Source organism: Phaseolus vulgaris, chromosome 1 (genome assembly GCF_000499845.2).
Source record: "Phaseolus vulgaris cultivar G19833 chromosome 1, P. vulgaris v2.0, whole genome shotgun sequence".
Lineage (NCBI taxonomy): Eukaryota > Viridiplantae > Streptophyta > Magnoliopsida > Fabales > Fabaceae > Phaseolus > Phaseolus vulgaris.
In genome coordinates this window covers 39,604,971-39,619,470 of record NC_023759.2, presented here as the reverse complement: position 1 = coordinate 39,619,470, position 14,500 = coordinate 39,604,971, and the positions used below count along the sequence as shown (strand labels likewise).

Genomic DNA, 14,500 nt, shown 5'->3' with positions numbered 1-14,500 from the left:
TCTGAGTTTTGGACTTTCTTTCCACAAACTTCTCATCAACCTATGCATCCTAGTCCAATCCCACATCATTAGTGTTCAGAATTTATTCTTTTATATTTATTTTTCCATCATTAGTAAACTATAAATCAATTACTGTAATAGTTAAATACATGAAAGTATAAAAATAATTTGATAAATATAATTTTGTTTATTTTTGAAGGCACTGTTTATTACTATTTCCTTCCCTTCCATATTTACTAATGTTGCAGTGCTGAGATTGCGACCAAACACTATGTTGTCTTCTTTTAGACGAAAAATGTCTAACATAAAAAGGGATTCAATTCGATTCAATACTTAACATCTTTACACTGTGCAAGATTTTGTTCTACATTTTAACGGTACTCACGTCACCACGCATCACATTAGAATCATAGCCTAAGAATTTATATTCTTTATTTTTTATGGCAAGTTCAACGTGTGATTGCCTTTTGCCACTGTGGAATGTCACTTTAATTCCACTTTTTCTGCGTGGATGTAAATAACTTGCACCACAAATTCTTCAAATACTTTATATTCAACTCAATTATATATGCACTGAAATAAATAAGAATGAAAATTGTATTCAAAATTAGGTCGGATTAAATTTTTTGCCCTGTTATTTATGTTTTATGATCAAATTACAGTTAAATTAATTTTTTCAATTTCATGAATTTTGTCTTTTTTTTTGCAAAATTGATCCCTCTACTATTCTATGAAGTTAGTACAGTGGTGTGACAATATGGTGTGCCTTATTTGCCTTACATTACATTATTTGTTCAAAAAAGGAATACTCACCAAAATAAATTTTCCCAACATCTATTTTAGTCATTAACTGTATCCAACAACTCAAAAATATCAAACGAACAACAAAATTTATTGTTCAGGTAGAACCACTCCAACTATAAATATTATATCTTCCATCATTATTGAATCCTTTCTATCACCTACTTTATCTCTAATAAATATTGTATCAAATTTAATTTAAGAGATTTTAAAAATAAGAAGAAGACAAATTCCAAACACACAAAATTGAAGAGATAGAATTGCATGAAATTAAAAAAAATGGAAATAAAAAATGCAAGTGGAAACATTTTCTTGTCATGGTGAACAACGGAAAGCATTACAATCACTTAAAATCCAAATGAACCAACAAAAGGCAACAAGTGATCCGTTGCATTTTATTGTGAAATAAAACCAAAATAATTATCATAGCTCAAATGGTAGCTTCTCGAAGCATAAAAGTATAACCATGCTAAAAAAAATCTTAACATGATGAGAGGAAAAATAAAAGAATAAGTAATTTTTAAAATGAAATGGGAGATCTTACCTTAGAATAGGAAGATACCCCTTCTAGTTCTAAAACATTTATATAAAGGAAGCCATATTTTCCAGAAACATTGATGGATCATAAATTCATAATGTTAAACTCTAGAAATTGAAGCCAAGTGGCTATAAAAGCAACACACTGCTACTATAAAGACTCAAGTTAATGTTAAAAAGTGGGTGTCATGTCAAAAGTAGAATCAATGAAACTGGGGCCTGAGGCCGATTTTACAATCACTTCACCTTAGAATCATTGACTTCTTTTCTCCATATCTATACTAATTTACACATTAATCACCAGCTACCCTGCGATCAGCAAAAATTGGAAGCCCAAACCCAAGCATGCAGTGGCACCAAGCAGTGATATGATAATGAAATTAGTCATGCCAGCACAAGAGCAACACAGTGCATCTCCAAATGATGTAAAGCCTGGTCCTCTGCTGGCGAATGTACTTGGAACAGCGTCCCCAAGGTCGAAGCTTCGAAGCCCTCAGTGATGAGAACATGGCAGTAGTTGTTGCTGTTGTCATGGTGAAGTTGAGGGTGAGGTTGTGGTTGTGGTTGTGGTCCCAATGCTGAGAACTAAGCATGGTGATATATATATAGAGAGAGAGAGGAGAAGGGGTTGGAAAGTTGGAGATATGAGTGAAGAGAATTTGTGGTGGATTGCACCTTGTGGCCCGTGGGTGTGGAGATAGGACATGTCCCACTGTCCACCTAAGATATCTAAGTGACACCTATGAACTTGTCTCCTTATCGCCAAACCCATTTGAGAAGGACTTCTCATCCACTTCTACTAAGTAAGACTCTTCCTTGTCCCCCTCCATAATCGCTTTCCCTTAACTTTTCTATTCAACGCTGTTTCTATATTTATCTTCAACCTTCTTTTCTTACACAGTAATTCATCAACTTCGTTATTCAACATTCTAGGTTCTCATCATTCATGAAATATCTCTCTTTTTAACTATGTTTTTCCATTCATGCCATGAAAACGCAAGACTGTATTTGACAAATCTTGGTCTGATGATTTGGCTCAAAATAACCAGAAATTGGTTAAGGTTGTACAGTTGTCAACAGATAATCAACATATGTATAGAGTCAAATATGTTAAGTTTGTGATATCTGGTTCAATCATGCTGTTGAAAAATGCATATATTATTGAAAGGATTTTATCAGTTTAATTAATACCTGACTGAGTTTTGAGAAACTGTTTGTTCATCTGTCACATAATTCAATGTGTGGAGGAGATAAAGATTATGTACAGACTTCAATTATAGTGTGAGAGAAATAAGCATTCAAACTTCATATAAGAATATGATATTTTGTTTTAAAGTAAGATAATGTAGATGTGTTGATAACTCTTGATCCAAGTTTTTTCAGTTTATATATTTTATTTCAAATTAAGTTTTAAAGAACCTTCACTTTCTCATTTTGCATGCGTTTTTCTAAGCCAAGTCCACCAATCATTTGGTTCTTTTAATTTTAAAGCCAACTATTTCATACGTCAAATGTCATTGAAAAATAGAAATATAATTTTGAAAAATGCTATACGGAGGAATAGTTAAATGGTAGTTTAATAATTGAGTACATAGTTAAGATTTTTTTTTAAACGGATCAAATATAATTTTTTTTGGGATGGTTGAAATTAGAAAAAAAAATGTGTTTAATATTTATTTATCTTGTCATGTATGTGTCTTGTTATGACAAATTTTGTGGTATTTTCATGCATTAATAATGAGTTATTATTAAGTTAGTTAATTAAAAAAAAAACAATAGACGTATGATTACTCGAGGACAAATATACTAATAACTAGGGGCAATTGGATAAATATATTTTATGTTCACAAATTTAAATTAATTAAAGATGTGAGATCATATAGATAAATAGGTAGGAGAAAACTTCAATTTATTAAAATTGATTATGAATTCGAATTAAGTTTAATTTTTAATATCGTTTTATCTGGTTCTTTCTAGTTTTATACTCTAAATATATATATATATATATATATATATATATATATATATAAGAGTGCAAATTTTACTCTTTCAAACCAATTGTGTGAAAGTTTAGTTAAATTTAAATTCTATATTTTTAATATGAAAAAATATAATATATCAAGTGAGGAATAAGTTAAACTTAATTGCTATAATAATTTTTATTATTTTATATATTAATGTGTATATTAATTTTAAATTTAATTTATTTTTATTTTTAAAATTATCAGCAAAGATTTAACGTATTTTTTAATATTATTAGTTTAAGAAGTTTAACAAAAAAAAACTTTGACAATGCAATTCTTTTAAAAAAAATTGTTATTGATAACTGTTTATCATTTTTGGTAATAGCTAATATTTATTAAAAAATGATTTTTTATATTTTTTTGTGAGATTTTTTTAACAATATTAGTTCGTTTATAAATTTAAACACGAAAATTTATTTAAAATATTCAGTTTAACTTGGCCAATTACTTATTGATAAGTTGTCATAAAGTTTAACATGCGTATAGCAAATCACCTTTTATTTCTATTTTTACTTTAACGAAATTATATTTAATATTAAACATTATATTTATAAAAAAAAACTATTGTTATTGTGTGATAAATATAAAATTGTTTTACTTGTTTTTTTTATATAGATGGTTCTCTATTAGACTATTTAGGTTTTATGAAGACACTCTTTTGTTAGGTTGTTTGTGCTCATTAGATCGTTTGGCTTGTTGACAAACGTCTAGTCTGTTAATAAGTAATATAGATATTATTGTCTCTGTTAGTTTGTTTTCTCTTTTTTTGTTTTTTTATGTATGTTTTATTTTCCTTTTATATGTTGATTTGATTTTTATTATATATATATATATATGTATATATATATATATATATATTATTTTATTTTTCTTATTGCTTTTTTTTGATGAATAAAATAAGTTTTCATACTCTATTTTCCTCTCCACTTAAGGTTGTTCTCCCTTCCCTTCCTCATTTCGTTGTTGTTTGTCATCATGGAGAAATAAATTTCTTCAATCGTTTCACAAGAGTGCGTAGAGATGACAATGCGAGCTGGTTCACCCTGCATTAGGCCTGCCCTGCATAGAATATGCGAGCTAATTTTGTTAGTCTTCCCTACATAAGGGTTGGTTCGCGGGTCTGCGGGTCATCCCAGATAAGAAATACTTTTTTTAAAAATTAATAAAAAATAATTTTTGCATCATTCATTACCTTAAAGGTGCTTCTCGTAATATTATTTTTCTCAGTTCACAAAGACCTATACAACTAAAAGCCTTTAGTGATTCAATTTTGGCTACATTTCCTCTCACACAACACTTTGTTATTGGTTTCGTTATCTACCTTGGTGATTCTATAATATCTTGGAAGTCTAAAAAGCAACTAACCATATCCAAGAGTTCTTATGAAGTCGAATATAGAGTCCTTGCTACTACTACCTCTGAAATATAATGACTCACTTATCTTTTTCATGACCTTCATGTTGATTTCATCCAACCAACTCTATTGTACCCTAACAACCAAGTTATCATTCAGAATGCTGCCAATCAAGACTTCAACAAACGAACCAAGCATATAAAGATTGATTGTCATATCATTTGAGAGAAAATCAATTGAGGTCTTATCAAGTTTCTTCCCATAGCTTCTGATCTTCAAACTCCTAATATCAACATTAAATTGTTTGCTCCCGCTATTTTTAAAATATGTGTATCAAGCTGGGAATGTTAAACATGTATTCCCAACTTGAGGGGCGGATAAACATAAACTTTGTTTCGCTTGCTTTGTATAAACATCCTATATTAAAACGTTGGTCTTCTATTGGACCGTTTAGGATTCTTGATCATCTAATTTGTTTGCACTCACTAGACCGTTTAGCTTGTTGGCAACCCGTCTAAATATTTTTGTTGTATACTAAACTGTTAGTTTGTGTATTTAACACTAGACCGTCTAGTATGATCATAAGTGATCTAAACCTTCTCACTTTGTTAATTTGTTTTCTTTATTTTGTTTTCTTTCTATCTATTTTATTTTCCTTTCATGTTTATTTCACTTTTCGTTTATATATATTTTCTTGTTGCCTTCTTCTTTTGACAGATTAATAAGTTTTCATGCTTTGTTTTTCTTTTTACTTTTGATTTTTCTCTCTTCCCTTCCTCTTTTGGTTGTGGTTTGCCATCACCAAAAAATCCACAAATTTCTTCAATCATAAAATTCTATAAATTTCTTGAGTGATTTCACAACAATCTCATTCATACCATTACTATGGTTAGCAACTCAACTTGCTCTAATGTAATTTTCACATTAGATAAATAAATGTTCCTAATTTTAATTTATATATATATATATATATATATTAATTTTTGTATCTCTGTTTTTTCTTATTTAAAAATAAAATAGTGAAGTAGCTTAGAAATACAAGAACATGGTACTCGTGAGTCGTGAGGTAAAGAGATCTTTAGTTAAATAATTAAAAGTCTTTTGTAATGTTATGGGAAAGAAACAAAAAATTGTTAGGATTTTTGTTAGCATTCAAGATATTTACATTGTTTATGGCAATTGTTGCATGAACGTCACAACTTTAAATTTCAACTTTTTTAATTTTTCAAAAACAAAAGATCATTCCAAAACTCTATCTTCTTGTTTTTGATAAAAAAAAATTAAAAAAATTGATGATAATGGGAGAAAAAGGAGGTCCATCAATTTTTCAAAGCATAAACTATTATAAATACATTATATTACAGATAAAACTGATTTTAAGTTAAAATATCAAGATATTTGATCAAAAGTCACATCATTAATAAAACACTTTGATAAAGTAAAAATAAATAAATAAATATTAAAGATAAAAAAAAAAACTTAGATGGTACATAATTTATACACGGTCAAATATACTCATCAATGTATAGTAAAAATTGAACACGTCATTTATTTGTTAGGATTAGTTTTTAATGAAAAAAGTTTTATAAATAGAAGTACATATCATCAATGTACTCGATGTAAAAAGCATATTACACAATCACTACAAATTTTTTTAATACATATCCTCATTACTAATAAAAAATAATGATATATATGTTATCTCTACTTTAATTTTTCTACTGTCTACTTTTATTTGTCCTATTTATCTCTTATTTTACATTTTTTTCCTTTAAAGTCTTTTACTTTATTTTACCTTTAATCACTTTTATTATATGGTATTCAGATGTAGACTTATATTTATGATCATTTTCTTTTGAGATCATTTTACTGCTTTCAATTTACTCCATGCTATTTATAATTTTGCAAATTATTTCATAAAATTTGTTACATTACTTTACAATTACATTTATTTCCTCCTCAAACCAAGTTATTTCAATTAGTATTTATCTTTTTGCACCTTTTTTTTTCAATCAACATTTTTTTTCTTTAATTTATGAAAGGTTTTTGTCGGAAAAAAAAAACAACAAATATAGTTAAATGAAAAAACCAATAAAGTGTTGATTGTGTTCCTTTTAATCTATAAAATCTTTTAAAAAATTATTATTTAAGTTGAGAATTTTTTAACAAGCTTAACAATAAAAACAACTTAATTGTTTTGATTATTAGTTAATATATTTAAATCATATTCTCAACAAAATCAAATTAAAAATTTTTGTGGAAGAATGTTGATAGGTTGAGAATTACTCTTTTTTTCTACATTCACTTTACAGTCAACAATATTATTATTTTAATGTTTTTTTATATCATTTAATTATAAATATATTTTTATTACATATATTTATTTTTAAATTCATCACGTCAAGAATTGTATATAACTCTACGAATTGTAAAAGACAATACATTGTAATGAAAAAGGTGATTTGTACACTACTAATAAAAAATTGTTTCATTTAAGTAAAAAGTTGTTTCTCCTTCCAGTTATAATATGGTACATAGTTCTCAACATATCAACACTTCAATAAAAAAGATGAATGAATATTTAATAGGTAAGAATCATTCAAATTTTCTCATATGTCATTGCTCTTTCCTTACGAACTAAGTATATCAAGCATAACCAACCTCTCATATAAAACAATCACAAACACAAACTATCTTCTTTTGCCTCTCAATCTTTAACCAAAATCATTCACACCTAGGTCAAAATGAAACATCACAACCTTCAAGCAAGAACAATGCTTGAGCTAGAAACCAAAACACACTTTAAGGATTAAAAACACCTCCACATAGTTGTACATATATGTTTCTCACTTTGTCAATATCAATTCAATCTTTAACCATTAAAGAACTTTGTCAAGCCTTCACACTTCATGAACCAACCAAAAAATCCATCAAAAATCAACAAACCATAATTTTGAAGTCCAACTAGAAGATTCATTCAATCCGTGTACGCCTTACAAGACTTCCATTAAAAGAATTTCACATCTTTCATCTAGAAACCAACACTACCAAAATATCCCAAGTCAAAAAGTCTTTCTATATATTATTTAGCTTTTATTTGAAGCTTATCACTACAAGAAAATCATGAAATAGAAACCAATTTCTAGAAATCAAAATAATTAGTTGCAATAGTAACTAAATTAGAGACCATTTTAGAAACTAAAAAGAAATTTGGTCTCTAATTATTTAGTTTCTAAATTTGGTCTCTAAAACCTTGGTTGCTAATTAGATACCAATTTAGAAACTATTTAACAATAATAGAAAATAATAGAAACTAATTTAGAAACCAATTTTTTTTTAGTTTCTAAAATGGTCTCTATTTTAGTTTCTATTGTAACTAATTATTTTGGTCTCTAAAAATTAGATTCTATTTCATGATTTTCTTGTAGTGTATGGTTTGTATAGGAACCCTTATTTTTAATTGTCAAATCTTGAATCAAAGTTCAACAAAAAGAAAAGTGTGAAATCTGTAAAGAAAAATCTCATAACTTAAAAGGAAGGATTCTAAGGTACTTCTTATAACTTAGAAACTTTTTTTATTTTAGGAAACACAATAGTTTTGCTTATTTTAAATGAAGATGAGTCTTGTTGTTGATAAAAGGAAGATATTTTTTGAAGATCAAGGAATACATGAATAAACTAAATAGGGTCAAATAAATTTCACATGATTTAGAAGAGCAAACAATCTTCTTAACTTTATGGGAAGAAAAATAAACATGAGCAAAAAGGATTTTGGTTAAGCAAATTTGAGGAATAACTTGTAAGAAAAGTAGGTCAAATTGAATTGATTTCATAAAATCTGAATGGATCACGAATAGAAGACTTACGGGTTCTATCTCGTAAAACAACGTGCTCAAATTTTTCTTTGCAATGTTTAGAAAGGAAGTACAATTTCTCAAATCAGTGACACTTTCAAAAGCTCCAACAATATATTTTTTCCTAGTGTGTTTTAAAGTAATAATTAATGGTGGATTGAATGCTTACCACTAGGTCAAAAGTTATACTTAATAGTCAGGATGTAACTCTACTTAAGAGTATAGCAGCTCAAACGTCATGATTCAATTGTGACTTGACCGACTTGACCTACTTAGTTTTGTCACTGGATAATTGATGTCACCTGCAATAATCTCCCCCTCAACAATTTTCTTGATGGAAATCAAACTAATGACTTTGGCTTTGATACTAATTGTTGGTCAAACGCTTATCATTAGGCTAAAAACTATAGTTAATAGTCAAGACACTCTTTCTATTTAACAGTATAGTAGTTCAAACACCACGATTCGATTGTAACTTGACTCATTTGACCTCCATCACGAGACAGTTAAGGAATTATTTTATAAATTTTTATTAATAATAAAAACTAATATTTTTTTATAGTGTTATACAATCTACTCAATTAGTTTATAATAATATGTAATGGAATACTAAATAAGTTCATGACGAGGATGTATGCTTCAAATTTAAAATTTGTTCCTTTTGCATAATTCTTGTATCGGCTTGACATTGAGACACATCAAAGTAGCACTAGGTTATTGTTTCTTAAAACATAGTGTAATTATTGCTCTAAATTTGGAAAAATTATTTAGGATATTTAAGTATCATTTATTAAAAGGTTCTGTTTTAACAGTTGTCAAAATTAAATGTAAGAAAGTTACTTATTATAGATTATGTGTACAAAACTAGAAATCTTAGGATTTATGCAATTTCCTTGGCTTATAAAGATGTATTTTGAATTTGAATAAGCCCTTAATCGGATCCTATGAGTCTACCAAGTTATTAAAAGATAAATATTAAAAAAATACATGAGTTTAATAATTACATATATTCTCTTCTTTTGTCAAATGCTTTTAAAATGCTGAGTTTGTTTATAAACTTTGAATAAATATTTTTAACATGATACTAAAGCATTTGATTATCGTAATGCAATAGCTTAAACGAATATAATAAATAAAAATGTAGGGAAGTATAAAAGAAATTGAAACTAAAGCGTTTCTCAGACAAACCAACAATTATTGGGTTTGAAAGATGCTTGTGGATGATAACACCATCTCTTTTTGTTAACGCGTAAACAATCTTTGGATTAGTTTTTTTTTTCAGTAACTATTTTTAATAAAATAAAATAAAAAGTTATTTTTTTCATATCATTCAGCCCTAATGTTTAGATTGGTTTGGAGAGAGAAATAGAGAATAAATAAATTAAAAAAGATAAACACGTAAAAAGTAAATGTTTCTAATTGTTGCATTAAAAATAGATAAGAAATAGAATAACCTTTTCTATAATTGTATAATATGATTGATTTGATAGAAGATAAGAAACTTTTCTGAATAAAAATAATACAAGTAAGTTCCATAATTATTTTTTTCACATTCAAATTAATTAAAACATTATTTATAATTTTTACTTTTAGTTGATTTGAGATCTCAAACATATTTTTCTTTCATCTCTTGCTACTATCAATTTATACTTAATTATATATTTATAAATAAGCGAGTAACCTAATAAGTTTAACAAACTATGATTAAAATAGATTCTAAATAACTTATAAAATAAAATTTATACTTACTTTCTTTATTTATAGTCGGAATGTACATAACATCACCTCCACTCATACAATGAAACCATAAACAACATTTGATTAAAATGTTCCTTATATTTTAGGCTAGTTTTTGGGTATATCTTTATGAAGTTGCATCCGAATTTTGATATAAAAATAAAATGTAGATAAATGGCGCAATGTAAGTTAAATAGAGTAGATGTGAGAAATAAAGATGAAGATGAATGAAATATGGTTGAAAAGAAGAAAGTTTTCCGGTTAACAAGTGAGAAAATAAAATCTTGAGAAGACATGAATATGTGGAGGGAGGAAAAGAATCTTGGAGACACAGAACCAATGGCCATGCAACAAATGTATCGATGGATGGTATGATGATGATGATGATGTTATTGTTGAGTGAGAAGACAGATGCATCTCATTTCCACACGAGGCCAGAATATAAGAAGATTCCAAGTCATTCATGAAGTCTAATTATGCATATGCATGCCCTCAGTAGACTCCACAGTCACGTGTACTGTGTCGCTGCATGTCACCAACCAAAACCTTGTCACTGTCAACACAGCTTGCTGGCAGCCATGACATCACGTCCAACCCCTTCAACATTCTTCCTATTCATCTCTCCCGTTCAACCTTCAAACTGTAAAGTATATAGCAATTGATAAGAAAAACACACGCGAAAGCAACACACAATTACAAATAAATTACAAAAAATAAATAACACATGATTTAACGTGGTTCGGTCGTCAACTACAATCAACATCCACACAGGCAACTATTAAATTTTCATTATATCTTGTTGCACACCAATTACAAGTACAATGATCTTTTTAAATAGAGATAATAAAGGGACACAATGATTAAATCAACTCACTAAAACATGGTGTCTACTCAGCTCAACCCAATTGGTCCTGGCTTCATACCCAACAATCTCCCACTTGAAGTCACGGAACAATGTTCACCTGTGCTTCAACTATGTACATGGTGTCTTGTCAGCCCAACACATGTGCGTAACATCGAGAGTTCTGTTGTCTGCTAGTCTTACCTTTCCAAAGTCTTCAATAACTAGATTCTGCAATACTTCAGAATCCATGACCCAGGAATCCACACTGTTATCTGCGCAACAGACTAAAAGCTCCTCGTCCGCGAAGTCTTTTGCAATGTTGACTTATTTATCATTTGGGCATTGATTCCTGAAATGCCCCACCTCCTTGGAGTTCCAACATGTTACACTTGAGCAATCCCGAGTCTTTGACTGACTCCTTCCTTCTTTTGTTCTTGCTCCCACTCTCTCTGATATTTCTCTTACCTCTTATGACATATAGCGATTCACTAGATAATTCTCCAGAACTCCTTCTTCGGACATCCTCGCCAAGAATGAGATCACGAATCTTCTCAGAAGTGAATCCATCGGATCCCGCTGAACTGTAACGTTGTAACCGTTCCGGACCAACTGTCAGGCAAAGACAATAGCAGTAGTAAAACTTGAACTTCATCGAACTTAATGCCCACTGACGTAAGTCTGGCTAAGATCATATTGATGTGCTCAGTAACTGAACTCGCAAATCCTCAATTTGCATTTTCCACCAACTGAAATTTGTACCATCAAATTTTCAATTCGGAACTTCCCGTCTTCTGCCATCTCAAACGACTAGTCGAGATACTCGGTACAACTAATTTCAGATCTTGGCAATCTTTTTTTTTAAATCAAGACCACAAAAATTGCACCATCCAAAATTAGTCACCAAGAGACCTGGTCGTAGTCCCCAATGCACTGGCGCTCCGCCGCACTGGACCGCAGCTGCCAGGACGCGCTCCGCACCACCACCGTCGCACTGCACTCTGTGCCGTCTTAGACCAGCACACATGCAGAACGCACATGCAACCCTAACTTTAGGATGCTGTTGTCGTCCCTCTGAAACCCTAACTTTGGGATGTTGTTGCTGCTTCTGTGAAACCCTAACTTTGGGACGCTACTACAGGCCCTGCGAAACCCTAGTTTTGGGACGCTGATGCCGCCTCTGCGAAACCCTAACTTTGGGACGCTACTGCAGCCACAATTTTCACCTCTTGTTGATTAATTTTTGCTCATCATATATATGGTGTGTAAACGAACCAAGGCTCTAATACCACTTGAAGAGAAAAACGCACGCGGAAGCAATCACAAATCAACTACAGAACATACACAACACATGATTTAACGTGGTTCGGTCGCCAACTTCCACACACGGACAACTATTAGGTTTTCATTATATCCTATTGCACACCAATTACAAGTACAATGATCTTTTTAAATAGAGATAAATAGAGATAATAAAGGGACACAATGATTAAGCTCACTCACTAAAACATGGTGTCTACTCAGTCCAACCTAATTGGTCCTGGTTTCATACCCAACAGCAATGCGAACTGACCCGCTCAACATATGTTTGTTTGTACTTGGTGTGTAAAAAAGTAGGTTGGGTTGATCGCTTCGCATAGAATCTGTGAGTTGATTTTTTTAACCCGCTAAGGGTTGTTTCGCAGGTTTGTCCGCATAAGAAATATTTTTTTGAAAAAATAAATTTTTATTTATTTAAATGTATTAGGTTAATGGTCTCATAATATTATTTTCACGAGAAATGCATAGTAAAATGTTATTAAAAATTTTGAAATGTGAAATATGAGACTACATGAAAAAAAAATATGGAGTACAGAAAAAAAATTTCTACATTTTAAAATTATGCGGTCAACCCGCACCGTACTTGACTCGCGTGGACTGCGGATTATGCGGACGGGTCTAAACTTGCCAACGGATTAAAATAAACAACCCAAACCACATTTTTTTTCAGCGGCATTGGACTAGCCTCTATAGCCCGCCCCACTTTGTCACAACCGCCATTTTATTGCAGGTCCCACATCGGTTTCTGCAAAACTAGTTTAAGAGCCAGACTCTATGGTTTACAGTTTAAGGTGGGCTTTGTTCCTGGGGCGGCCTGGCCCATGTTCATTCCTCTGTATATTGCTTTCTTCACCTCATATTCTCTGGGTGCACTATAAGTTAAGGATAAAATTGATATCTTAAAGTTTTATACTTTCTGGAAAATGTAATTTGAATTATGTATTTTGAATGATGATATCAAAATATATTTTTTAAGAATATCTCCAAAATATGTGTTTGACTACAAAACCTTACTAGAGAGTAAGTTAAAGAAATAGTTAGTTTGATGAATTTAACAGAAACTATTAAAATAAGAATATATGAGATGATTGAGTGATTGTGATAATGGTGACATGGTTGAGGTGCAGTGATTGTTGATACATATCTTAATCAGTGAGATGGTTCACTCACTATCATAATTGCTTTCTTCTTGGTAACTTAGCTTAACCTTTTGGAAATTATATAGGGAGGTTTATCTGAATAGTGACCCGATAGCATTATTGTCTAAGCAACACTGCAACTCTTTCTAACTTTGTTTCATCACTTGCCTCCCACTCTGTCATCTCGTTTTTACTTTTCTTTTTCTCCATTTTCTAACAACTTAGCCATCACAACATATCCTTTCCAATAAAATCCATGTAACATTCATTCATTATTAGTGTTCAATATATGGCTCTCATGAAATGCACCAAATAATAGAGTTAAATGTCATACAATGCATTATTAACATTTCTCTTTCAATACTTACCTCCCCATTATGGAGTCAACACCAAAAAGAAAATTATAATGGAAATTTCTTTGTCAAATAACACCACACTCCAATTCAATAATTATTTCATCCCGTGATCAAAATCTATCCTTCATTCATTACAACACATAAGATGTATTACATTTTAATCATTTTTAGGTCACAGTCATCAAAACCTGCTGTAATAAAATAGAAAATGTTTAACATGTAATAAAATAGAAAATTCACTTACCAACCAAAAACATTATTCATTTCCCCTTTATGCTTACATTAACAGTGAATTTAGAGGGGTGGATTTAGTGAGAAAAAACAATCTTCTGAGAGAATTTAGATAATAAAAAATGTACATTATTGTAGAAAGAAGTATATTGGTTCTGCAAATCATCCATATATAAATAATAAATATATTCTTGATAGACTTGGTAGAAAGAAGTGATGCATCCTCCTACATTGTAATACCCGAGGTCATGATGAACATTAAATAGATTTAGCCTTTGAGGCCATGATGAACATTAGATGCATTTA

At 30.1% G+C, this 14,500-nt stretch overlaps 1 protein-coding gene across 1 annotated transcript; it reads right to left on the bottom strand.

The window, feature by feature from the left end:
• Window positions 1-1,504: 1,504 nt before the first annotated feature.
• Window positions 1,505-1,946, bottom strand: LOC137814196 (small polypeptide DEVIL 14). Its single transcript, XM_068616789.1, has one exon. It carries the CDS (start codon window positions 1,929-1,931, stop codon window positions 1,719-1,721), a length of 213 nt encoding a protein of 70 aa, XP_068472890.1. The 5' UTR covers window positions 1,932-1,946; the 3' UTR covers window positions 1,505-1,718.
• Between the last annotated feature and the right edge of the window lie 12,554 nt (window positions 1,947-14,500).